This window comes from Rhinolophus sinicus, linkage group LG04, assembly GCF_036562045.2.
Source record: "Rhinolophus sinicus isolate RSC01 linkage group LG04, ASM3656204v1, whole genome shotgun sequence".
In the NCBI taxonomy this organism is placed as follows: Eukaryota; Metazoa; Chordata; class Mammalia; order Chiroptera; family Rhinolophidae; genus Rhinolophus; species Rhinolophus sinicus.
In genome coordinates this window covers 9,023,650-9,051,642 of record NC_133754.1, presented here as the reverse complement: position 1 = coordinate 9,051,642, position 27,993 = coordinate 9,023,650, and the positions used below count along the sequence as shown (strand labels likewise).

The 27,993-nt window shown below is 44.2% G+C and overlaps 1 protein-coding gene across 2 annotated transcripts; it reads left to right on the top strand.

The window, feature by feature from the left end:
* Positions 1-239: 239 nt before the first annotated feature.
* CNMD (chondromodulin) lies at positions 240-27,603 on the top strand. Of its 2 annotated transcripts, none has more exons than XM_019755290.2 (7): positions 240-526; positions 1,017-1,157; positions 6,054-6,194; positions 17,823-17,936; positions 21,673-21,826; positions 23,574-23,734; positions 27,071-27,603. In XM_019755290.2, the coding sequence occupies exons 1-7, from the start codon at positions 455-457 to the stop codon at positions 27,284-27,286; spliced, it is 999 nt and encodes a 332-aa protein (XP_019610849.2). In that variant the 5' UTR covers positions 240-454; the 3' UTR covers positions 27,287-27,603. The 2 variants fall into 2 exon arrangements, with proteins under 2 accessions (XP_019610849.2, XP_019610850.2); XM_019755291.2 differs by having other exon boundaries at positions 243-526; positions 27,074-27,603.
* Positions 27,604-27,993: the final 390 nt, after the last annotated feature.

The window sequence follows — 27,993 nt, the reverse complement described above, 5'->3', positions numbered from 1 at the left end:
GCCTCAAGCCAGGTGCCACAGCAGAACCCTCCAACATTCTAAGAGACCTTTGCATGGCAGGAAGAGTCCTGGCAATTTCTTGGAGTTGCAGGACTCAGCATCCTGGGCTACCTCCCCCCTCCCCCGCCCCCCGCCCCTCTCCCGCTTTCCCCGTGACATACTCAGGTTTATCAGGATTTTTTTTTTCTTTTTTGGGAGGTGGGGGTGGTGAGTAGAGAGCGAGAAGGAAGTGTGTCTGGAATGCAGGACGAGCTCACGCTGCTGCTCCGCTGGAGAAGGGAGCAGAGAGGTGAGGCGCTGGAAGGGGTGGGGACCGCTGGGCTGACCCAGGCGGGACCAGTACGGTGTGTGCGCGCGCGTGTGCAGAGTTGAAAAGTGCAGCACGTCGGGGCAACAGGACAGAATCCAGGGCGTGCGCGGAGCCTCCCAGTGTCTTGCTCCTTTGGCTGCAGCCATGACCGAGAACTCTGACAAAGTTCCCATCGCCCTGGTGGGGCCCGACGACGTCGAGTTTTGCAGTCCCCCGGTGAGTATCGCCCGGGGTCCTCAGTCCGGCTACCGAGTTGGTCCACACGCAGGGCCCGGGCTTCGTGTGGGGGTCCGGATCCCCTATGCCGGGTCATGCATTTGTGCCACCGAATGTGGAAGGTGGGAGCAAATTGGGGCGCCCAAATGTATGTGGGGTGATGCCCACGCGTGTTCGTGTGCAGAGTACAGGATTTCCAGACGGGTGTGAAGGGGCTGATGGAAAGGAAGTCAAGAGGGGGAGTCCTGTGGCTGGTGGGGAGTGCAGATCCGTGGGGCGATGGCCATACATGGCGCAGGGTGCTTATCCGACATCCACGCCTGAGTACCAGGGACCCGTGGGAGGGAACGCGGCGAAAGGGAGCGCCTCAGGGAGCTCAGGGAAAGCTGTTCCCCAACCCCACCCCCTACTCCCTGGGAGCAGTGCAGGGAGAACCGCGGGGGACCGGCGGCACAGACGTGACATGTCCCTCTCCTGGCCCCGCCCGCAGGCGTATGCCACAGTGACCGTGAAGCCCTCCAGCCCCGCGCGGCTGCTCAGGGTCGGGGCTGTGGTCCTCATTTCGGGGGCGGTGCTGCTGCTCTTCGGGGCAATCGGGGCCTTCTACTTCTGGAAGGGGAGCGACAGTCACGTAAGTCCGGGTGTGTGGGGGTGGTGCCCTGGGCTGGGAGGTGCGCGGGGCCAGGAGGTGCGCGGGGTGGCGGGGTCCTCCCTGTCATGCACATGTTCCCCGCTAGGTGGAGCCAGAGCGCTGGTCCGCGAGGGGCCCGCTCTCTGCAACCGGCGGACCCTCCAGCCCCAACTACCGCGCTTCCTCTAGGGGCCTTCCGGGACGCTTGCCTCCTTGCATCCAACTCTACTACGCTGTTCTCTGCTCATAGGCAACTTTGTAGAAGAGCAAGTTAGGGTCTTAAGGGAAAATATTAAAACGTAGAGGAGCGGGAAAATGGAGGGATGGTTCGCGGAAAGCCCGTTCCCGCAGATCTCAGCCTTGCGCTTCCACTAAGCAGTTGTGTGACCTTGAGTAAGGCACGTCACCTCTCTGGCCTCGTTTTACCCATCCTCGGGGAAGAAATGGAAATGAACGATCTCGGAGGCCTCTCCCGGCTGAAAAAGGCTGGGAATTTAAGAACCTGGGACAAAAATAGTGGAGGAATATTTAGGGGGGGGACAAATTTGACCTTTCAGGAATTTGTGTTTGCTTGCTTTTTGCATGTGACCTATTCATTAATGCTCTTTTATCTGTTGTTCTAAAGGGAGGAAAGATGTAACTTCCTTAAAAGTGGCAAATCTCTTTAAAAATCCATTCTGGCCTAGTCACATGTGATTTAACGGTAAATGTTTTATTAACTGCCCTCCTACTTTCTTTGTATGCAACTATTTATTTTAAAGCTCTGTGGGTTCTCAAGGACTATGAAAAGTGCTTCTAACTTGACTGGGCAGAATTCCAGTGTGTTCTCTAAATACTCTGAATTTTGTTCAACATGGAAAGGGGGGCATTTTATCTTGATGACCATTGCCAGGCCTGGCATAAGCTTATTTGGACTAATGGAAAAGGATTCCATCTCCAGGGCATACAAAGGGCCGTTTCTTAATCACTACCCTCAGAGGATCTGTGACTGCTGTTTTTCCCCTTCTCTCCCTCCATGAAATTCAAAGCATGAACGAATTCCAGTACTTAGAGAAAATGGTGCTGAAAGCAATTCAACCATTTTACACATCACATCTTCTGCAGTCACTGCCTAATTTGTATTTTTAACTCAGTGCTTAATGCAGATAAGCATGCTGTTTAGCGCTGAGTCTGTTTTAGAGACTATATCAAATTTACAAGCATCGATTTGTAAGGTCAGAATTGCACAGTATTTTGTGTATATTTGAAAAGTGCCTTAATGTATTTGTATTTTAAATATGGAAGCTGGGCCAGATGCTCATATTTGAAAGCAGCAAATCTGAACATGGGAATGATTTCAAAATCTACATCTCCATTAATAGCAGGGTTTCAATTGTCATCCCTTGGGAAATTGTATGGTAGTCGAATGCAAATGCTATCTTCTAGATGACAAAACCCTCAGTGCTATAGGTCACCTGGGGATAAAAATAGCTTTGCTTTTTTTTTTTTGGTAAAGATTTTTATCATGATATATATTAAAATGAATACCACTTGGCATTTAATTATTCAAGGCAAACACAGCTAACTGACAAGCTTCTAAAAAGAGAGATTGAAAGATCATACTGAATAAACTGGGCTCCCTTTCTTCATATCTTTTACTTTCTGGTAAGATGGTTGGTTGTCTGGTTCAAGAGAGAAGTATTAAATTCTAAGAATACAGAGGAATAGTGAATCACATTTTATTGCTGACAATCAAAGTTACTGCTATTTCCTATCCAGGCAGGAGAATGAAGAACACTGTGGTAGTTTTTTTTTTTTTACTCCCAAAATATTTGATGCTGATCCATATTACTTAAGTGTGAAAAACAAATCATAAAATACTAAATAAAGTAAATTTGGGACCATCTATGCAAAGCAGATGCACAGGTCTCCTTTCCCTGAATACAAATCTAAATAGCCCAAACAAAACATAATTTTAAAAAAAAGCAAACCTCTATCAAACAGAAAGATATCCCCAACCTAATGGACTACCCCCTCTTTGGGGATTATCTGTGCCCCCACTTGTCTATGTTGCTTTATGAGGAGAGCCAGTGTAACTCACCTCCTGTCCATTTCATATGGGTAAATCCCCTTAGGACAGGTTTACTCCAAGTCAGCTGGAGGACTGAGGCATCGGAGTGCTAATAATTGGGGGAAAGTGACTGGGCTCAAATATTGCGGCCATGTTTCAGCCACATTATTGTACATGGAACAAGGCATTGAAATATGGGAAATTCCCACCAGTATGAGATAACTGACAACCCTGCCCAGTGAGATAGGGGACGAGATCATTGCTTGGGGCCTTTATTCTCAGATTGATTTTTTTAAGATATTGTCCCAAACATTACATGATTCATCTTATAGAACCCAGGCTTTATTAGAAACTCATTAGCAAATATCCTTGGCTGTAAAAAGCACCACAGTGAGCAGAATTTTGGCAAATAATAAACTTCATTGTACTTGGATAGAAATAGCCTTAGGTGCCAACAGCTCCAGCGGTTTAGAGGAGATAATGTGATTACTGCTGCATCAGCCAGCCTTCTTCTGAGCTCAGAGCGCAGTACTTTGGAAATAATTTCAGACTATTTACCACCACTGCCCCAGTGGCTTCAGGAGGGCACAGACCTCTCACTGCTGCCCCCTGCAGGCTGTGCACTGCTTATAAAAGATGGATGGAAGCCACATTACAAAGGATGCGATCCCATACCTTCTTAGGGAGCTTTTGCAGAGAGGAAGGTGGTGACAGGTGATGGTGGAAGAAAGTGAAATTAAGACCACTTAATTTAAGAAATTTTCTAGTATTACAATCTTGTCTCCTTTAGACCTGCTGAGTGGAAACCGTTAATTTCTTAAATTTTGCATTGCTCTACTAGTAAAAGCTTGTGTTCAACAACCAAAAAACAGAGCCTCTTGTCACCTGAGTGAAGGACGCTTGTGCCAGCAGAACTCACATGGTGTTGTCTATCATACTCCTTTTGACAGTCATAATTAACCCATGTGAATAGTGGCTGCTCAGCAAGCACAGGGACAGAACAGTGTCTGCTTTCTAAACCTTACCTGCAGGAAACACTAGCTCAGCCAAAGAAAACAGGTTTCCCAAACTGGGGCTGATTGTAGGGACCACCTGAGATGCAAAGTGAAACTAGATTGGTGGACTCTGCTCTAGCTCCACTAAATCAGAACCCTTAGAAGTGGTTCTTAGGCTCAGGCCAGTGTGGGAGACAGTACACTGCAGGAAGGGAAGTTCACCAATGGAGAGAGGGAGGGGCACTGAGAGATGGTTGAGCTGAACCAGCACGCTGATATCGTCTGTTCCGCTGAATGAAGGCTGTGGCCTGAAAGGGTACTGGCTAGCAAAGCCATTTCTACATCTCCCCTGATTAAATAAAATCATGCCCTGTGGGTCTTGTAACAATGAGTTTTCTACAGCTAATGATCCAATAACAACAGATACTTTTTCCAGTGTTTGCCCATGTAGCAGTCATTCTTCATAATGAGGGAGAAAATCAAACTTGAATTGAATCTGAGCTCTTTGTGGCTCTGACCTACTGACCTGACACTAAGTAGCAAGCATCTTTCATCAGTTCTCATTCCTTCCCCTTTAAAGAATTTGCATATTATAGCACATGATATAGATATATACATATATATCATATATGATATAAACATATGTCTCTAAGTCAGAAAAAGAAACGGAAAGACAAGAAACCCACCTGCTACCCCACAATGTAGAGAAAGTTCTAGCAGGACACCAGCACACAGAGCAGCAGTATGTGAATTATTTTTTAAACTAGTGTACTAACAAGATGTCTAAACTAAGAAAGCACCCTGGATCATCTAATTTAGTGGTAAATGTTTTTTCAAAAAAACTTTAATGGCAGTATTTTTCTTAAGCTTTCACTCAGAAACACAACACATAAAACAGAAGCAGAGCCGCTCTGCTCCAGTTGGAGGTAGACAGGGGAGAAAAGAGACTCATAGCCCCACCTGCTCTGCCACCCCCACCTCTGGGCCCTTCTGTGAAACCTCGGAGCTTTAGGACATAAACCATCTATGAGATCCAACTCCCAAGACACAGGGCTAAGTGGTGTGGCCACCTGTCCTCCTGATTTCTGGACCAGCGCCCATCTGCAATGCCAAGTCTCCCTCCCTTCTCCCCCACACGCCTCGTAACAAAATGCCCTACAACCCCATATGCCCGTCCCGAGGAGTCATTAAAATGAGTAACTCCCATTTGGAGCTGAAACAGATGTCCACATTGACCTTCCTCTCTGTAAATGCTGCTCCGTATCAGGCAAACCCGTCCTCGCTGCAGTCCTCACTGTATACCACACTCCAGGCCCAATTTTAACCAAAAGATTTTTTTAAAAAACTTTCAAATTGAGGTCCCTCTGCAGACCTTAGTTGATAGCCCAGTTAACTCTCTGCCTCGTCCATTTCCATTTATGCATCAACAGGTCTCAAGGCTGGCTGCGTAGTCGAGTTGTCCTTTAAAAAAAAAAAAAGGTCTATGCCCAAGTCCCATCCTCGTAGGTGCTCATTTGATGGGGGGTTGGCGGGGGCGGGGGGTGGGGACCCAGACATGGTAGCTGGAGATTCTACTGAGATGTTTCTATACCCAGCCAGGATTTCACATCCCTGAGCATTTGAATTAGTAGCAGAGACTATCAAAGGTTTTACTATAAAGGTATGGCTTAAGAAATTGTTCTATTAAGTGATTGGTACATGGAAGGAGTCCTCGCATATAAATGTATCATACTTAAGGACGAATCAGTGTATCTCTATAAATATGAACGCTACCTCATTCACTGCAGGTCTAAAGATAAATCCCGAATCGCTCTAAAAGGAAAGCGTCACTATTCTTATGTTCCCTTCCAGATTTACAATGTCCATTATACCATGAGTATCAATGGGAAATTACAAGATGGGTCAATGGAAATAGATGCTGGGAACAACTTGGAGACCTTTAAAATGGGAAGTGGAGCTGAAGAAGCAGTTGAAGTTAACGATTTCCAGAATGTAAGTATATGTCACGTGTTTAGAGAGTTTAAGCAGGCAAGCCTGGGAGACTCTGCTAGTTCAGGGCGAAGCACCATCTCACACACATCCAAACGGTAAGTGTTCTTTACCGTAGTCATAGCGCTGCATCATGCAGCAGATTCCCCCTGAGAATGGACCACTCTTTCTTTTTCTATACTTTAAAAATTAAAAAAAAAGAAGAAGAAGGTTGAGTTCCGGTCAGGATGGCACAGTAGGTAAACACTGTGCTTACCTTCTCCCACGACCACATCAAAATTATATATAAACTACAAAACAATCCTCATTGAGAATCACATTAAATCTTCCTGAACAAAACCCCTACAACTGAGGACACACAGAAGCAGCCACTTGGAGACTGGTTAGGGGGGGTAGAGGCACAGAATGGGCTGGTCCCACACCCATGTGTGACCATTAAAAATCGGGAGGGATAGCTTGGCTGCAGAGGTTCTCCACCCCGCACCCCCCAGGCATCCCAGTGCCACACCAGGCTCCCCAGCCCAGGGTTCCAGTGCCAGGGAGAAAAGTCCCCATAATTTCCGGTGGTGAAAACCAGAAGAGATTGTGCCTGAGTGAGACGGCGGATGACTGGAGTCCCAGGGCTCCTCTTAAAGGGACCATGCACAGACTTACGGACAGAATCACTGGCTCTGAGCTCCAGCACTGAGGCAGCAGCTGGAGAGGTGACGGGGTGGGGTGGGGGTAACTAAGTTGTTTGGCTTCGGGAAGAGGGCTGGAGGGGCAGCGGCTGGAGGGGCAGCTTTCTCCCAGATGGAGCCAGACAAAATAGACTTTAAAACAATGGCTATAACAAGAGACAAAGAAGGATCTAGCAATCCCACTTCTGGGTATTTATCCAAAGAAACCCAAAATGCTACTTCAAGGGACCTGTGCATCCATATTCATTGCAGTTATTTACAATAGTCAAGATATGAAGGCAGCCTAGGTGTCCCTGAATGGATGAATGGATAAAGAAGAGGTGGTACATATATACAATAGAATATTACTCAGCCATAAAAAAGAATGAAATCTTGCCATCTGTGACAACATGGATGGACCTAGAGGGTATCGTGCTGAGTGTAGTAAGTCAGACAGTGAAAAACAAGTGTCATACAATTTCACTTACAAGTGTAATCTAAAGAACAAAATAAACAAATGAATGAAACAGAAACAAAATCATAGATACAGAGAACATTTTGATGGCTGCCAGATGGGAGGCAGTCTGGGCATGGGTGGAAAGGGGAAGGGTTTAAGAAGTACAAATTGGTTGTTACACAGTAGTCATGGGGATGAAGGGTATAGGGTAAGGAATATAGTCAATAATACTGTAGTAACTATGTATGGTGTCGGATGGGTACTAGATTTGTTGGGGTGATAGACGGGAGGGTGTTGGGGGCAGGTGAAAAAGGAGAAGGGATTAAGAAATACAAATTGGCAGTTATAAAACAGTCATGGGGATGTAAAGTACAGGGAATATAGTCAATGATGTGGTAATAACATGTACAGCTCCAGGCGGGTACTAGTCAGGGGGATCACTTCATAAATTACATAAATGTGTAACCACTACACTGTACACCTGAAGTTAATATACAATAATATTGAACATCAACTGTAATTGAAAATTTTTAAAAGAGGGGAAAAGATAAAGGGGAATAAGAGGTTTAAAGTTCCAGATATCAAACACATAAGTCTTGGGGATGTGATACACAGCCTAAGAAATATAGTCAATAATATTGTGATAGTGTGGGATGGTGTCACATGGTTGCTGGGCTTTTATCGTGGTGATCACTTCTTTAGCACAGGGAATATAATCAATAGTATGGTAATATCTATGTATAGTTCCAGGTGGGTACTGTTGAATAACTGTGATGTACACCTGAAACTAATGTAATATACGTATATTAGCTATATTTTAACAAAAATCTTAAAAAGAAAAAACACCCTGGCATTGAAAAAAATAGGTTCTTGGAACTTTGTAAATTCTTGGCAGAAAGACATGAAAACACTGTCTTTCCAAGCAGCTTTCTATAACACAGTTCAAATAAAATGCTCAAATTATCCTAGAGTGTTGCAAGGTCTTCTTTTGAACTTATGGAGAGGAGGGAAATTTTAATGGCCTCATAGTTTCGTCAACAACAGATAGGACCTATTTACATACTTTTCTCAATTTTTTAGGTTTCCCATTTAATCTAGAAAATTAGCATTCTAGAAATCCCTGTTATGTCATATGTTTTCTGACTATGGCCTATTACAGATAACACATTTTAGTCTCCTTTGAAAAGGACAAACATTTTTGTTTTAAAAAATTCAATTTACAGGCGATTTGAGACATTAAGCTATGTATCAGCACTTATGTGTCACTCCAGCCCAACTTTTCTGTTGGCCAACATAAGTATCTTATTCTCTTTCATGTTCCAAATTGAAAACCAGGCAACACTATTTTTACTCTCCTGTTAAATCCATAGCTGGAGCAGGTGAGGCTTCATAATGAAAAAAAAAAAGGCTCTTGAAAATAATGTCTCTTCTGATAGTTTATTGGCCTATAAACATCTCATCGACCAACCGGTCTTCCTCTGATCGATCAGAAAAACTAGAGCTGCTTTTCATTTGAATGAAAGAACTCCCCTTGTTGATACCAAAACACTTCACAATCCTTTTGAATAGCAAACATGCCCACATCAGAGCCCTGGTGATGTTAGACATGATTTGATGCTGGAGAAGCAGGGCCCTGTTCAGGGTGGGGTCTGCCCTGGGGACAGGTGTGCCCAGTGGCACCTCGTGTAGTCAGAGCTTTGCAAACGGCTCTCGTCAGCTCGTCAGCACATGAGGATAATTTCCCTGGACCTATTAAAGGCTTTTACTACAAGCGCTGACAAAGGAGAAGCATTTTGCTTTGTACTGCTCAGTATAAAATGATAAAATGTGACTTCCCCACATACATCATTCAATCCAGAACAGTATGCAAAGGTCGTTACACAGATGATTAAGAAAAGCTCCATCTCTCTCAAGATGTGCATGTATCAGGAATATACTTTTCAAACATTTTAATCCCAAACCTATATATCTGTTTTATAATCCTTTGGTTCTAAAAGTGGTATTGATTATGTTTTGTTCTCCTAGGCCAACAGGGCCACAAATATTTTATGAACTGATCAATTCTCTTTGATAGCTTCCACATTTCTTTCAGTCAGAACTGGTGAGTAGAGCATTGTTTTTTTGATGGATAGAATCTGTTATGCGTTTAAACAAGCCTGGACTTTCAAAACCACATGAATCAGCCAGTATGGTACCTGCATAATTACTTTCTTCTAGATTTTAAACCATCGGTCAAATTCAAGAAGCATTTATTGGGGGATACTGTGTGCAAGGGATGGTATTAAGCATGGGGCATGCAAAGATAGATGAGAAGGCTGGCACCGGCCCCTCCCTCACGGACCTTCCAGCCCAGTCCAGGAAGCTCAGGTCACCTGGGAAAGGTGTCACAACAGAGCTGTGAACGGAGTGGACACAGTCACTGCCCATTAGGGGGCTGGAGCAGGTTTTATAGAGCGGATGACAGTGGAATCATGTCTGCAAGAATGATTAGGATTTCAACTGGCAGAGAAGTAGGGGCAGGGCTTTTCAGGCCCAGGGAAGAACACGGAATAGAAATTCACAGGCCTGTTCTGGAGCTCTACGGAGCCCAGTGTGGCTGAAGGTGAGAAAGGGGTGTCGATGGGGATGCAGGTGGGGCCAGGTAAGGAGAGGTTCTGAACTGTAAGTGAACAGTCTCCCCTGCTAACCCAGAACCCCGCCAAGATTTCAGCAGAACCGATGATAAAAGAACTTTCTGAGAGGGAAGAGCACTGAACAAAGGGATCCAGACTCTACACTGTTAAAGAAAAAGTGATTCAGGAACTTATGCAAGTGGAGGGAGCTACTGCAGTGGGGTTTGGTAGTAGAGGGGAGAGACTGGGCTCAACCCTGAATACAGTAAGTAAAAATGGGGATTTAGAGCCAAGGAGCAGCAGGCTGGGGTGTTGGTGGATGGAAAATTACTGAGAGAAAAAGTAGTTCTTTGCTAAGTGACCTAACAGGATTTTTGCTGAAGGCAGCCAGGGTGATCAGATATGGGAGGGAGGTCAGACTAGGGCTAGCTCAGCGGGATTCTTGCTAAAATTGGAATAAGGGGACCAAGACAGAGCCCACGGTTGGGGCCTAGTCAAAAAGAGGACTCAGAGCAGCTGACCAGAGCTAAGTCAAGGAGGCTTTTGCCCTGAAAAATGCAAAAGCCCGATTTGTCTCAGCCAGTTCTCTCAGGGCTAATGACGTATGTAACAAAAATCCTGGTTAGGAACTAAGATAGAATAAACTGGTGCGTATATATGGGTATTCACTCTACAATCCTTTTAACTTTGTGTATATTTCAATTTTTTTATTTGAAAAGGTAGAGGGGGAGAACAGGATAGCATAACCTACATGGTAGGTAGGTTATTGATTTGAAAAATCAATATGGCCCCCAAGTATAACAGAAAGGAAAAATAAAATGAAAGTCATATCTTTGCTTCGATAGTTGGATCGCTGTCAGTGCCAGAGCTGAAAATGCAGACAGACCTAAATGTGTGTTGGCAAATTAAATGCCAGGTAATGTTTTCAGTGAACAAAAGTACCACTTCCTGTCCATTTTCATAGTAATTCCACTCCTAGGAAATTCATTGCACATTAAAGCTATGCCAGAAATCACTCTGTGTTTATGTGTAAAGCGATGTTAGCTTCTAGGCAGATACTTCCAATCAGGTTTTCACCCAGGACCCAGGGCAGTTGGTCCTTCAGGGCCTCCCCAGGCTCACTGTTCAGACCAGCATCCCTGGGCCCTGCCCACTAACAGCCAGCAGAGCTGCCCATCTTTGTGACAACAAAAAACTCCCTCGAAGATTTCTGTGGCGCCCCCTTGGGGGGAGGGCCCCTTGCTCTCTGGGAACTTCAGGTTTAAGCCACAGAAATAGACGAGATCCCCTAGAAAGAAAAAAATGTGCAGCTACAATGAGATTACTGGACTCTTGATAAAGAATGTTAGGTCATTATTGAATGTCAATTATAATTGTATATATATATATAGTCACGGGACATGGAGTATAGCATAAGAAACAGAGTCAATGGAATTGTAAGTTATATACAATGTCAGAGGGGTAACAGATTGGGGGAGCGGGGTTATCACTTTGTGAGGGGTGTAAATGTCTATTACATACATTGTTTTGTACACCTGAAACTAATTTTTTTAAAAAAGAGTGTTAGGTCAGGGACTCTTCACTCATTATTTTTGTTAGCAAATTTCTTTATTATTACCAGCTTCTAAGGCCTTTTTTGTTTGCAAAAACCAAAGGTGTGCTTGTCTTTCTTGTGCTTTTTCTTTCCCTCAGTTTAATCTCTTATATCTGGCTGCTTGATGTAGATTTGTAGCTAGACAAGGTGGTTAATATGGGTGAATTCCTTCCCACAGAACCCACCCCCGGGGGTTTCAGTTCTCTCTGCAGTGTGCAGACTGTCAGAATGAACTCAATTCTGGATTCACAGTCCAGGCTGTGAACTGTTCAATAGAATCAGCTCTCTCCTGTGGGGATATGGTAATGGTTATATGGCAGTTCCTCCCCTGCATCTCACATTCAGAAGGTAGGAGGGTTTGAAGAGAACATACCACATAGGGGGGGCAGTAATCTCCCTTCCCTGCCTTCTGTTTTTCAAACCATGAGCTCTAGATTTACACCCAGAATAAGAGCAGCAGACCTTCAGGAGATAGGACAATCATTCTCAAAGTGTGTTTCCTAAGCCACCACCAGCAGCAGCATCTCCTAAGAGCTTGTTGAAAGGGCCAAGTTTAGAGTTCGGTGAAGATGGCGCAGTGGGTGAATGCTGTGCTTACCTTCTCTCACAACCACATCTGGATTACAGCTGAGCTGAGGAACCGCCATTATTGGGAATTGCCTGAGGTCTGGCTGAGCTGAAGCCCTACAACTGTGGATGTGCTGAGGAAGCCACCTTGAGGCTGGTGTGAGGGGCAGACATGAAAAGGGCTGCTCCCACGCCCACGTCGTGTGACTATTAAAAACCAGGAGGGATAGAAGTGAGGGATCCCAGCCCCTCCCCAGCCTGGGTTGCAGTGCTAGGGAGAGAAGTCCCCATGGTTTCTGGTTATGAAAATCAGCCGAGATTGTGGCAGAGTGACAGAGGGCAGCTTGAATCCCAGCCGCTCCTCTTAAAGGGACTGAGCAAGGACTTACCCAGTGACCGTATCACTGGCTCTGAGCTCCAGCAATAAGATGGGCAGCTGGAGAGGCAGCAGGGATATATGGTGGGGAATTAAGTTGTTTGGCTTTGGAACAGGAGCTGGAGGGGCAGCTTTCTCCTGGACAGAGAAGCTGTCAGAGGCCATTTTTCTTTATTGAGCCCTCCCTCCCCAGTGTGGTCACAATATCTCAGTCTCCATCAAGCTGACTAACGATGGTTATTTGCCACATCCTGGTGACTCTGAGATCCCACCACGCCCAAGTTTCAGGCATATCCAAGCTGCTTCCAGTGGCTTTTTCATACAAACCTCCTGCCTTGGTTCATGCTGTAGACTTTCCTAGGGTCTGCCAAAGGATTGTGGAACCCAAACAAGCAGAATCTGGCTTGAGCATGTCCTGTACCTCTGGCTGAGCAGCCCTAAGCCTGGTCCTAGCAGCAGCCAGCCCCAGTTCGTAGCTTGGCCTCTTGAGGCACCTCCAAGAACAGCACAGGTAGCGGCCATCTGCAGATTGCTTTGTGGCTTCTGCCTGTGGCCCCAGGTGGGGCACAGGCTGCTCCTGAACTTGACCTGTAGTGGATCCCCTCCCAGGAGGCCCTGGGGCTGGTGCCCCCAGTGGCCAGCTTTGAAACGAGCTAGAGCATCACCTAGCCACCTCCAAGGGGCACAACCTAGTGGCAGACTGGGCAGGCACCAAAGTCCTGCTGAGGCAGATCCTGCTCTGTAGAGTCAGCCTCTGCACCACAGCTCCTCCACAGTAGTCAAGGCCAGTCTTCACAACCAGTGAGCCCTAGGGTCAATCCCTCCCATTGATGTGCAAACAGCAACCAAGTCTCAACTACAAGAGAAGAGCACACAAAACCCACATAAGGGATATACCTGGAGTGCACGGCTCAGGTGACCAGGAAGACTGAGCCCCAGAGGACACCTACTATATAAGAACACTCTACTAAGACCAGGAGGCATAGCAGCCCTACCTAATATATAGAAACAAACACAGGGAGGCAGCCAAAATGGGGAGACAAAGAAACATGTCCCCAAGAAAACAGAACAAAGCTCCAGAAAAAGAACTAAACAAAATGGAGACAAGCAATCTACCAGATGCAGAGTTCAAGACAGTGGTTATAAGGATGCTCAGTGATCTCAGGGAGAACTTCAACAAAGAGGTAGGAAACATGAAAATGGAGAGGGAAAACAAAAAATGACTAGTCAGAAACAAAGAATACAAAAATGGAAATGAAGACTACATTACAGGGAATCAACAGATTAGATGAAGCAGAGGATTGAATCAGTTAGTTAAAAGATAAGGTAATAGAAAACACCCAATAAGAACAGCAAAAAGAAAAAAATCCCCCAAAACGAGGACAGTTTAAGGGGCCTCTGGGACAACATCAAGCATACCAACATCAACATTATTGGGGTACCACAAGGAGAAGAGAGAGAGCAAAGAATTGAAAATGTATTTGAAGAAATAATGATGGAAAACTTTTTTAATCTGGCAAAAGAAACAGACATACAAGCCCAGGAAGCACAGAGAGTGCCAAACAAGATGAACTCAAAGAGGCCCACACCAAAATACATCATAATTAAAATGCCAAAGATTAAAGACAAAGATGGAATCTTAAAAGCAACAAGAGAAAAGCAGTTTGTTACTTACAAGGGAGCTCCCATAAGACTACCAGCTGATTTCTTAACAGAAACTTTGCAGGCCAGAAGAGATTGGCAGCAAATATTCAAAGTGATGAAAAGCAAGGACCTACAACCAAGATGACTCTACCCAGCTAAGCTATCACTTAGAATTGAAGGACAGATATAGAGCTTCCCAGACAAGAAAAACTGAAGGAGTTCCTCTCCACCAAACCAGTATTACAATGGATCTTAGAGACCCCCAAAAAAGTGAATAATAAAATGGCAATAACTACATACCTATCGAGAATTACTTTAAATGTAAATGGAGTAAATGTTTCAATCAAAAGATAGGGTGGCTGAATGGATAAGAAAACAAGATCCTTACATATGCTGCTTACAAGAGACTTCAGATTGAAAGACACAACACACAGACTGAAAGTAAAGGGATAGAAAAAGACATTTCATGAAAATGGAAACAAACAAACAAAACATCTGGGGTACCAATACTTGTGCCAGAAAAAAACAGACTTTAAAACAAAAACTATAACAAGAGACAAAGAAGGATCCAATAATCACTTCTGGGTATTTATCCAAAGAAACCCAAAATGCTACTTCGAGGGGAACTGTGCATCCACATTCATTGCAGTATTATTTACAATAGCCAAGATATGAAGGCAGCCTGGGTGTCCCTGAATGGATAAAAGAAGAGGTGGTACATATATACAGGGGACTATTACTGAGCTGTGAAAAGAGGAATGAAATCTTGCCATCTGCAACAACATGGATAGACCCAGAGGATATTGTGCTGAGTGTAGTAAGTTAGACAGTGAAAGACAAGTACCATATGGTTTCACTCATGAGTGGAATCTGAAGAACAAAATAAACAACGAAACAGAAACTCATAGATACAGAGAACATTTGGGGATAGGTGAAAAAGGGGAAAGGATTAAGAAGTAAAAATTGGTGGTTACACAGTAGTCATGGGGATGTAGGATATAGCATGAGGAATATAGTCAATAATATTGTGATAACTATGTATGCTGTCAGATGGGTACTAGATTTATCAGGGTGATAGATGGGAGGGTGTTGGGGGCAGGGTGAAAAAGGTGAAGGGATTAAGAAATACAAACTGGTAGTTACAAAATAGTCATGGGGATGTAAAGCATAGAGAACACAGTCAATAATATGGTAACAACTATTTATAGTATCAATTGGGTACTAGACTAGTCAGGGGGATCACTTCGTAAATTATCTAACTATCCAACCACTATGCTGTACACCTGAAACTAATATAAATTAATATTCAATGTCAACTCCAATTGAAAAACGGGGTCAAAAGATAAAGAATAAAACTTTCAAAGTTTCAAGTATAAAACAAATACGTCTTGGGGAATAATGTACAGCATAGAAAATATAGTCAATAATATTGTGACAGCGTGGTACGGTGCCAGATGGTTGCTGGACATACGGTGATCACTTCTTTAGCATAGGGAATATAATCAATAATATGGTAATAACTGTATATGCCAGGTGGGTATTGTTGAATAAGTGTGATGTAACCTGAAACTAGTATAATATTGTATGTTAGCTATATTTTAATTATTTTTAAAATAATAGCCACGTACTTGGATGCTAATAAAATCCTTTTTATTTGATAACAGTACAAAAAAAGAAAAAAAACACAGAAGGAGAAGTGCCAAGTTTAGTCCCCACTCCAGACCTACTGAGTCAGAAATTCTGCAGTGGGGCCCATCACTCTGTGGTTCCTTTAATAAGTCCTGGTGATTTTGATGCAAGGGAAAGTTTGTGAGCCACTGGTACATAAGAAAGTAGGGTCCAAAGGCTGTTCAAGATGCTGTATCAAATTACCATGGACCGGTTGACTTATAAGCAACAGAAATTTATTTCTCACGGTTCTGGAGGCTGGGAAGTCCAACGTAAGGCACTGGCAGATTCAGTGTCTGGTGAGGTCCCACTTCCTACTTCACAGATGGCCATCCTCTCACTGTGTCCTCAAATGGAGAATGGGCGAGTGAGCTCTCTGGGGTCACTTTTATAAGGGCACTAATCTCATTCATTAAGAGTCTGACTTAATCATTTCCCAAAGGCCTCACCTCCAAATACCATCATCAAGAGGGGTTAGGTTTCAACATATGATTTGCAAGGGGACAAAAGCATTGTCTATCACCAGCTGTTTCAGTCCTTTAAAGACTTTGTTACCCTGAGCAAGTTCCTCTCTCACTACACTGTGGGTCCCCAACCTTGGCTGCATGCTACGAACACATGGGGAGCTTTTAAGCACACCAGTGTCTGGGTACCACCGGAGGTCAATCAAATGGGAATCTCTGGGGAGAGGCCCGGGAATCTGTTTTTAAATTCTCTCCAGGTGATTTTGGTGGAGTCAGGAACCTCTGCAGTAAGCCTGGAGTTTCCCCTCTGTCAAGCGGGGGAACCATCTCTCAGGGTGGGAGGTGATACTGGGAGAAATGAAATGTGTCACATACATGTCATGGCCAATTGGGCCGCAAGCAGCTTTAGGAAGAACGAGCCTTTCATCCTCTGTTCTCTAGCCTGTCACCCACCAGGTTTTGTAGGGCTCCTGGCTCTGAGATTATACGTGGTGTAACTTTCCATGAATATCATCAAGTGTGACTTACATTCAACTTCATTTAAGACGGCTGAATCCTTAGCCAGGACCCCTGGATTTCTAAACGCTTTTCTTCCTCCACTCCTTGGCACTGACGCTGGAATAAGTTCTGTGTCTTCCCGACATTTGTCTCAATTCAACAGAAGATTGACAAGTTGAGATGTTTGGTGTGTTGGTGTCTACGTTATGGTGGCATAAAATCTGTGGACCTTTAATACTGCTTTGGCTACTCACTAGTCACGAAGTTAGCCAGCAGGGTGACAGCAAACATTCTGGGGACAGATCGCACTGCTGTGCCTGAGGGGCTGTGCGGGCAGAGTCAGTACCGAGCTGTCAGCCAGGACTGCGGCCTTGCGGCGGAGGGTTCCCTGGAGGTTGGCGCCCAGGCAGACGGAGGAGACAGTTTATGGCACAGGAGACAACTCATCCAAGTCCTTAGATAAGGTCTAGGAGCAAGGTTCAGCTCCTGGTGTTGTAGAAAGCTTTCCTATTTACTCTGGGCTTTGTAATTTAGGAAAAATATGAATTTATGGAATTAATTGGACCAATCTCTTTTGAAAACCTTTGTGGGATCAGCAAAAAGCAGCTCACAATTGAGATGACATCTCAGGGAGCTACCTACCATACAGGCACTGAGACCTAAGTGCCAAAAGAGGGGTGAAGCGGCTGGGAGGAGGGGGACCTACAGGAAGTCAGAGGGAGAGGAGGCCCCTTAGCCGGGATGGTCAGAGAGAGCAGCACAGAGGTGGCCTTTCATCCAAGCTGGAGGGACAGATGCAGCAATTAACATACTGTGTCAGCACCTCCCCCCACCACACTAACGTACCACGCCATCGTTCCTATCTCCACTTGGTTTTATTTTCCTCTGTAGCACTAACCACCACCTGATGCTATCTCCATTTTTTATTTTTAGTAAAGTTAAGCTGAAAGTTAACCTCCATGAGGACAAAGATTCCATCTGTTTTGTTCATCTCCATACCCAGTAATAGGACCAGTGCCTGGCTTGCAGTAGACACTCAGTACATTGCGTACGTGGATGCATGGCTGGATGAACATTTATTTCCTTTTCTAGGGCATCACAGGAATCCGTTTTGCTGGAGGAGAGAAGTGCTACATCAAAGCACAAGTGAAGGCTCGGGTTCCTGAGGTGGGCGCCATGACCAAACAGAGCATCGCCTCCGAACTGGTAGGTACCCGCAGGCTCCAGGCAGCAAGAGGGTCTGGCAGACGCTGTGTGAAGGCACAGCCCTCTCTGTGTCCAGTTCCTGGGTAGATTCCAGACCAGAACCTAAGTTCTAGTTCTTCTCTGCCAAAGGAATTGTGCTATTTTAGTCTTACTGGTTGATTCCAAGTGATGTTTCTTACATGATGTAGCATATTTAAAAGTTTTGGGAGATCGTATCTTAAAGTGCATCAAGGGGCTTGGTCTCACATGGCCCTGATTTGCCCGATGATAAGGGACTGTCTGATCAGTGATTAAGACAATATTTAGGACTTCACGTGATAGAATCTTCATCAGAGGGGAGTCAGGGGACTTCTAGCCACAGTTCCACTCAGTGTTGGAATTCCTCCTGCAAATCCCCTCCAGCTGATCACTCAGCCTCTGCTGGAAAGCAGCGACAGGGTTTCTGTGTCAGACAACTGCACGGGACGTACGGTGTTTCCCTGAAAATAAGACCTAGCTGGAAAATCAGCTCTAATGCGTCTTTTGGAGCAAAAATTCTTATAAGATCCAGTATATTATAATATACCCGGTTTTATATTAAAATAAGACTGGGCCTTCTATTAATTTTTGCTCCAAAAGACGCTTTAGAGCTGATGGTCTGGCTAGGTCTTATTTTCGGGGAAACACGGTAGTTCTGACCCGTTTGCCCTGAACTGAGCTGAGACGGCTCCCCCTACAATTTCTTCCCGTTGGTGCAAGTTCAGCCCAGCGAAGCTACTCAATATATGTCAAATTCATTTTGTGTCACACTTGTGAGTTTTCAAAAACATAATTCCCTTTATTTTTATTAACTTGCCTTTGAACTTGATTTTATAAACATTTGAGAACTGCACAGAGAGTTCTAAAGACACATTTGATACTTTAGGGCTTGCGAAGTATTCATTCATTGTTGTCTTCCATGTGAGTTGTGGTAGGGTCTGGTGGCAAGAAAACGGACTTTGGAGTCAGAAAAATGTAGATTCAAATCCACCTCTGACACTGGCCATGGATGCGGCTTCAGTTTTATCATCTACAAACTGAGGGTCTGCCTACTGTCCCCAGGGCCCTAGAACCTTCTGGATAATGACTAGATGGCTGCTGCTCTAATTAGTAATTTCATTATGATCACCTTTGGTCCTGCCAGTCTCCCTGAGGGAGGTGCAGCCAGCATCAGCTCCCTCGAGGCACAAGAGGAAAACTAAGGGTAAGCAAAGGTGCCTAGAAACTGCCTGACTGTTTGCCCTCCTAGGAGCAGCAGCGGGAGGTATCTCAAAACACAAAAGGAAACAAAAGCTACAAACAACCAACCTGTGAGTTGTTCAAGCTCACCAGGGTGTCCTCCGTGTCCTCTCCTACTGCCAGTTTCCCCCACCTTCCTCCTGCGAGATGCTTTCCAGGCCTTCAATGCTACAGGCAGGCTCCTCTACGCTGTTCTAGTAGGTTCTTTGGGACTGGGCCGTTCAGATGGAAGGCCATGCACTCAATGTGAACTCGGGAGGACAGAGCCTAACGGTGAGGTCCAAGGAGGTTAAACCGCCTCGGATATGACCCTTGAACTTCTCTTATTGCATGACCTTTTTTGGGGGGCGGGTCATATCACTCGTTTGTTAAGAAGCCTCTGGTGAACTATAATCCTTGACACTGTCCCCATGAAGTGGACCTAGAACCAGTTCCCCTTCCTCCCTGCCTTCCAAAAGAACCAACTCCCAACCTCAGCTGACTGAGATCGAATCATAAGTTGACAGTGCATTTTCTGGGTTTTTGAAAAACACTTTTTTCTGGTTTTTAAAGACAAGACTTCGTCATTGTATAAAATTTGGTAAATACATAAAAGAACAGAGAAGAAATTCTCCACAATTACATAACCCACAGATAGCTAATATGAATGTTTTGGTAAATTTTCTTGTGTGTGTGATATTCTTTTCATAATTGAAGTGATACTGTTATACATTCTTATGATTTTCACTTGCTTTAGTTCTTTTAACGTGGATTACAATGGATGTATTCTGTCATAATTTTTTTTTTTATCATATAATTTCTAGTTTCTTCTTCTTGAACATGCAGGTTAGCTTCCATTTTTCAACAATTCAAATAATTCAAGATCATGTTTTTTGAATACAGAAATAATTCCCTGTGGTGAATATTTTTGTATGTCAATATTTGTCGGCATCTGATTCTTTTCTCAGGTCATAGAAGTGAATTCTTTTTCTTGTGTTTTGTTTATCTTGAGCATGGTGGACAAAACCCAATTCAGACAATATGTGTGTGTATGCATTTGGAACGTGTTTGGCCGTCAGTAGCAGAAAACTACACTTAGAGCAACTTCAGCAAATAAGGATTTGCTTTTCTCCTCAGTAAGCAATGTGGCGGCTACAGGCACTGGCTCGGTGACCAGAAACTGTTGTTTTGGCCTTGCCTTCCAGTTCCAAACATCAACCATCCCTTCAAGTAAGGAAGTCAGGGAGAGGCTGAGCAATGCCAACCATGACTTCCCTTCAAGTCAGCAGAAGCTTGGATCTCCTTGTCTAGAACTGGTCACACGGGCACCCATAGCTGCTGGCGAGTCTGAGAAAGCATGTCTCTCTCCTGGACCAGGCTCCTGCTGCCTCAAACACAAGCAGGATTGTGTTGCAAGGAGAGGGCGGGAGGAAGGAGGTTGAGCAGCAAACCGGAAGGATGTGCCAGAGGTTGATTTCACATTCCTAGCTTGTAGGACGCATGTATATGCATTATTCCTGTAAGTCCCACTGTCCCCACACATTCTAGATTATGATGGGGTAGATTTATGCACTGCTTGCTCTTATCAATTTTTCATCAGTTTTGTATAACTTTGAAAAGCGACTATACCCAAAGAGCATTCATTTCCTGGATGGAGCCACTTAATTTCAGGTAAATAACTGGATTACCTGGCTGCTAGCTTCCTCCAGTAACTTTTAAGTTGTTTTCATGCAGCCATAAGCCTGAGGGAGAAAGCATAAATGAAGTACTGCTTTTAGCTAAAAATAAAGAGAACGCATTTTAATTTCTCCAGCCTACTGCCAACTAATAAATACATGAAAGCAACAACCTGGCACAATAAATTTGTCTCCCGGGTTATAAAACCATTCTCAGCATTTCGCTGTAGAAGAAAACCCAGGGTTTCGCTCTGAAATCTCAGTGGTGTGCTTGATGTGAGGAACATCTGAAATACGTTTTGTTCGAGCTGGGAGATGTAGAAATGGTTGATGTTAAATACTACTTTGAACTGAAGACATTAAAGAACCAATCACTTGCTTTTTCCATTGTTGTTCAGTACAAAAAAAACCCAAAGGATTTTCACTTCAAACGGAGGGTTCCTCTATCCTTTGTAGGATTCCAGGGCCGTTCAATTACTTCTCCTCAAAAAAACATCTTTGATCAAAAACATCAGATTAACCTAAATCTCAAAGTTGGTATCAAGTAATTTTCACTTCCACTCAGGACACTCATGGGCATACATTCCAGCGATCCAAAGGCAGGACGACGTGAGGAGGGTACTGAGGATTGTGAAGAGCTACAAAGAGAAGAGATTAGAACCCTAAAGTGTGTGTGTGGGGGGGTGTGGGGGGGCCAACACACACACACACACACACACACTCACACACACTGAATTTTCATTAAGTTTTCACCCACGTGAATCTTAACACGCAGCACATCCCACCGTCTTTGCTCAGTGCATTTCACTTTCACTCACTTACAGGAAGGCAAGATCATGCCGGTTAAGTATGAAGAAAATTCTCTTATCTGGGTGGCTGTAGACCAGCCCGTGAAGGATAACAGCTTCTTGAGTTCTAAAGTCATAGAACTTTGTGGCAACCTCCCCATTTTCTGGCTGAAACCGACATATCCAAAAGGTAACATTTTCAATTCTCCTCGTGCTGCTTGGGAGTCTCTCCTTGTTCCTGTGAGGTTTCTGCCAGGCCCTCCCTCCACAGGCCTGAGCGTGGAAGAAGGAAGATAAGTCAGATACAGGGCAGTGTCCCAGGAATTGGCATGAGAGCCGAGCGAAGGGAAATGAGCCGGGAATGGTACAGGGCAAGGAGGGAGCAGCGGGTCGACAGGAAGCAGGTCAGGGAGTCACAACACCTGCATCGCAGGCCCGCTCTGCCCCTTAATCTCAGCTGCTCGCACTTTCCGATTTTACTTTTTTTTTTTTTATTATTCCTAAGTCATAGAGTCAAGGGACTAAGGAGGTGTCATACCACTGAATCTTTATTATGTTCAAATCTAGAATTATGGGACAGCCAAAAGCAGCTGTGGGCACAGGCTGAAATTCTTCAAGTTCAAGGCTCAAGCATCAGTTTCCAAGTTCGGTGAAAATCAATGGAGGTGCCCTGGGGTTCAGAGCTCCGTTGGCGCACACCTGCCAGCTGTTTCCAGGTGGTGCAGGGCAGGTGAACCCTGAGTCAGGCTCCTTCCCCTCAGTTTCCCGTCCTCAGGGGTACTCTCACCCCACTGGCCTCCCAACGGCTCACTTTGTAGCTGCTTCAGTGTGGGAAATAGGCCTTTCTCCCAGCACAGCTGACAAAGGCTGTGCTTTCTGAAGGATTTTACGGAACACCGAGCGAGAGCAGCATGGAAATAAAAAAATAAAAACACAGGCATCAAACCACCAGGCCTGGGCAGGGGATGGGCAGTTACTGTTTAACGTGTGCAGAGTTTCATTTTCACCAGATGAAAAAATGTTCTGGAGACTGATGGTTGCATAGCAAGCAATGGTGACTGTACTTTATGCCACATAGTTAAGATGGTAAATTTTATGTATATTTTATTACCATAATTTGTTTTAAAAATCTCCCCAGGCAGAGCAAGTCCAGACTTCTGATTCTGCCAGGGCTGACTTATCCCCACTGTTCACAAGTCTTATTCTATCCCAGAGCTTGGACCAGATGGTTACTTTCTAGCCCAGGCAAGGCAAATAGGATTCAATTTATGAGCCACTGGCCGTGGCTGCCTGGGAAAATGGGTTAAGAAGGATCCTGAGGCCGCAAGCAGGCTCGTTAAGGAAGACTGTGAGCGGCAGGGGGCTGCCGAGTGGACCCCTGCTTTTGCCATCCCGCTCTTGCCCCGTGGGGGGCCGCAACGCACAATTCTCTGGCCACTTGCCAAGTTCTTGCTCAGTTCCCCACTGCCCCCACCTGGAACAGGTCTTTCTGCTTCCCACCACCCAGAACTACTCGTCCAACACCCTGTCACACCTTTTCTGGTCAAGGACAAAAGTATCTGTCTCTGCTGCCATGTGGAGCTCTCCCAGAAATGTCACCTGGGCCCTCCTTGCCAGGGGGGCTAGGGAAATGAGAGGTATTTCACTTTCTCGGCCCCTGGAGTAGAGGCAGGAAAAGAAACAAGGGGACTGAGAATGGATTTTGTCAGCTACCTTACAATGTCTGCCTCAATTAGGGCTATAAAATCAAATTCTGTTGATCTGTATGCTTAACTAGTAACACCAGACCCTAAAACCCGCTTTATTATTCCAAAACTCATCGGTACAAATTTAAATAGTATCTAGTCATCTCTGTGTTTGGGTGTCCTTCACCCCGATAAACACAGAGCTTCCTTAATTATCCAAATAAAGGAATTAACATGCAGCCTTTTTTGCAGAAATCCAGAGACAAAGAAGAGAGTTGGTGACACAAATTGTTACAAGCACCACAAGACCACACAGCGGACCACGGAGCAACCCGGGCCCTGGAAGGCTGGGGAACAAGACCAGACCCAGTGTGCAGGAGGATGAGGACGCCGCCACCGCCGACGCTTACAACGTGCGTACTGGGGTCTGCCTGCCGCGCTCTGGCCAGCGCGCTGAGCACACGCTCAAATGCTGGGCTTTCTACTAGAGGTTTCCAATGGGCATGTAGTATTCAACTGAGACTTTTACTCAGTATTTTTTAAAAACTTCTTTGTTTGCTGCAAGGTTTATAAATGTGACTGAAAGGGCTTAAGCACTGCCTCTGCAGCGTAAAATCCTGACTGGCTGTAACCCTTATTCAGAGTTCTTTCCTGGGTTCTCCTTTTCTTGACTCACAGGCAAATCCATAAAGACAAATTCGTATCAGGAACTTATTTAAAAATGTTGCCAAGAGTGTGCCCTGGGGGCATGGTACAGAATGAAAGCCCTCCCTTTCCTTCCTCCTTTACGTCCACTTTATTCATCCATTCAACAGACACTTGAGAAGCTGCTGGCCGGCCCTGTACACACACACACACACAGTAACGTCTGCCCTCAGGGGTCCTCAGTCAGGTCTGCAGACAGACTGTCACAGACAAGACACTTAAGACGGGAACACTGAACTGCTGTTTGTACGGGTGACACTAACGTGCTGAAAACTTCTCAAACCTTCCGCGAAATATTCTTTATCGTTACTATACTTTGCTGGGGATCAAAGTAGAAAAAAGAAGTATTGATTTGTTACTAGTGTTTAAAATGAAAAAGTAATATGTGCATAAGTTTTTAAAAACAGTGTAAGAGTATGCAATGAAGTGTGTCCCTCCATCTGACATCATTCCCAGGGCAGCCTATTGGTATTTGCCCAGTTTCTCTACATGAGTGCACACACCCACACACACACAATTTTGACAAAGAGCATACACAACTCCTGAACCTTTTCTGCCATGACACTATTTTGAAGCGTTCTCTCCATCTCCTGTATAGATCTACCGCCTTTCCTTCACTTTAAGGTCCGCATATTACACTTGTGGATAGATGTGCAGAAATTTAACTAGTTCTGCTTTGGTGGCCATGTAAATAACTTCCCTGTCGTTTGCTGTTGCAAATGCTGTTAATAGTATACGAGCTTGAACACACGTGCCACAGGGGGTTATGGGAAGGTGACAACCAGTTAACGCAGGTGAAGCTCTTAGCACAGGGCTTGGCATGAACTCGCTCAGTGTTAGCTAGTAGTCTTATCAGACCTCTTGTACACAGGAGGGAATGTATCTGTAGCATAAATACTGACTTTGGGGTCTGCTGCGCCAAGGTGGATGGGAAGTGTACATTTTAATGGAGGATACTAAATTGTCTTCTGAGGACTTATACCAGCTCCATGTCTTCAAATAGTAATGAAAGGACTCACTTCTTATCAAACTTTAAAAATTTTACCAGTCTTGTGGATGTAAAATTTATCTCCTAGTTGTTTTATCTTGCCTGTCTTTATGTATAAGGTCAGGCATCTTTTCATACACAGATAAGCCATTTGTGGTTTTTTTTATTATGTAAGCTCTTCAGGTCTATACTGTCTCATGTCTAGTTTATCATTTTAGACTAATAATTTTAGAAAGATTTAGAGCAAAAAGTATTTAAATAACCCAAGGCTTATCAGAATATTCACGATACCAAGGTAGTTACTCCATTCCTTAAAGCTCAAAGAATAAAAAGGGAAATAAAATCTGAATGGGTGAACAGAAAATTTAATAGTGTATTTCCCAGGTAACTGGGCTAGCTGAACCTGATTCTAGGGACGAGGCATCAGCCCCTTTACACACGGCCAGGATTCTTTCATCTGCCTTGAATCCTGCCTTGAGTGAACCATATTCTTTTAAAAACTGCATTTACATCAATTTTCCCCTTTATTTCATGTTCACCTTTAAGCAGAAAGAGCTCCTCATGATCTGTCCTTCATATATTTCTTTAAAAAAGTATCTTAGAGCAACAACCTGAGATTTGCTCCCAATGTTTTAAACCTAACAAGGCTTTGTTGAACCCTCAGATAAAGAAATACCTCAATCAACAGGCTTTTGACTACCTCTGCCCCTGAAGAGTCAATTATTAATGAGGTGTTACTCTTTTTGTTACCCCAGATGAACCTATTTTAAGAGATAAACAAAAAAAAAGAGGGGGGCCGGGGAATCTGAAAAATATAAAAACATGAGTGTAACACAATAAATACAGTGATGACAAAAATTGTACACAGGCTGTATCAGACGGTGTGACGGAACTGTTAATTTTGTTATTTTGTTAGGTGTGATAATAGCAGTATGGTTGTATAGGAAAGTATTCTTATTCCAGAGGGACATTCTAAAGTATTTATGGGACAAATGTCACATTGCCTTCAATTCTCTTTGAATTCACTTCAGAATTTAAAATGCTTCAGAAAAAAAAAATTTGACAAAAATTAGCAATTGTCAAATCTAGATGATGTTCAGTACACAATTTTTTTCACTTTCCATTATGTTTGAAATTTTCATAATAAAACGCCACCTCCCACCCCACCCCCACCCCCACCCCCCAAAGACAAGACTTCATACTGGAGAAGGTGACGCTCACTCTGCTCAAGGCTGTTGGGCTGCATCTGCCTACGATCAGCTACCTCGGGGAAAGGGCTTAAACTGAACAGAGGATTTCCTTTAAGGGCTTCTGGGCAATGTAATTCAATGCCATATTAAAGAGGATACAGAAATTATACCCCTAGATAGTCATAAAAAGGGAAGCCAGATGTGTACATTTGACAGGGAGTAAGTTCCTTCCAGTTCTGTGATCTCTCCAGCAGTTAAAAACGCAGAGTTTGTAGGTGATTTTTACTTCCAGATGATTTTGTGTAACGATGACACAGAGACACTAGAAGGTAAAGTTTAAGGTCTTGAAGTTTCACACATTACAGGGTGCCTTTTCCTGAGCAACACAGGCCCTTACGTTGAAATTAAGGCAGGAGCTGAATGACTCAACAGTTTCCAGGCAGCACAAGTCACCACCTGCCAGCCTAGATCAATGAGCTTCAAAATGTGCTCCCGAGTCCTGGGAGCCATCACAGCAAGAAGACACCAGTGTCCCACTGACTTAAAATTAGCAGTGACAGAAATGCTTTTGTCTCATGCTTCCTTTTTGTTTTCCTATTTAAAACAAGACAAGTCACTACTGAGTGGTACCCATAGCTCATTTTACGGCATGGAGAAACTTCACCATAACATAAAAAAAACCTTCTTGCCAGTGACAGATTAGGTAGGTGGAAGTTCCTCGATGTTAGAAGGAATTCTCCCAACTCCTTGCAGAAAAGTATGCTGGTTTCTTGTAGCAGTCAGACATTCAGGATCTTAGTTTAAAATAATGTGTGTTACCAACTTCTCGTTATGAAGAAAACACAAATAATTCTCTTTTGTCACAGCAGCAGGATGAGGGAACCATGACATTCGACCCTAGACTGGATCACGAAGGAACCTGCTGTATAGAATGTAGGCGGGGCTACACCCAGTGTGAGAAGATTTGTGAACCCCTGGGGGGCTTTAACCCATGGCCCTATCATTATCAAGGCTGCCGTACGGTCTGCAGAATCATCATGCCCTGTGCCTGGTGGGTAGCCCGCATTCTGGCCATGGTGTGAAACCACTTCAGGTACCAGGTGCTGGAAAGAATGAACTCAAGAGACAACCAAAGTATGAAGAATCTTGATGCTGAAGGGACCGAAAAGTATTTAATACTCAGTCTGAGTGACATTCTTTAAGACACTTTTAACAGAATATTTCTCAGTTGCTTTATAGAACTTTATCCAGCATGTGGAAATGTACTGAAAGGGTAGTCTAAAGATGCTGTAATAATCCTTTTACTACTTGCTATTTTTCATTTGCTTTGTTGATAAATCCTGCTTACACGACTCACTTCCCAAGCTATTTTGAAATAAACATGAAAAATTATTCACAATTTGTCAAAGATCTCAATTGTACACTTGAATTCCTTTTAGTCAAGTCACTAATTAAGTTGTTCTGTTATTTGCACAGAATTCCTCAACTGTTCTTAACCTTTATTGTTCTTCCCTGCCTTGCAAATGTATTCCCAGAGTTTCCAGATAAAAACACAAACAGGAAAGGAACACAGGCCATACAATGGAATCTGAGTAAACATACACCTCAGTGGGGTAGGCAGCTCATAGGAAATTCTTTATCTACAGTCTGTGCTGGCAGGTGGCTGCCCTATGTCAAGAGTCACATCCAGGAAAAGAACATTAGGATAAAGATGGAAAATGGAGCTGAAGACAGATCAGACTTGTGGGAAGAGGACTTTCATTGACATCCTGAAAAGCAGGTCTTCACA

Bases quoted from the DNA above. Each gene is read 5' to 3' on its own strand.
- CNMD (XM_019755290.2), top strand. From the start codon at position 455: ATGACCGAGAACTCTGACAAAGTTCCCATCGCCCTGGTGGGGCCCGAC. The intron at 1,158-6,053 runs GTAAGTCCGGGT...GTTCCCTTCCAG, and splicing joins GGAAGGGGAGCGACAGTCAC to ATTTACAATGTCCATTATAC. The intron at 17,937-21,672 runs GTAGGTACCCGC...ACTCACTTACAG, and splicing joins AGAGCATCGCCTCCGAACTG to GAAGGCAAGATCATGCCGGT.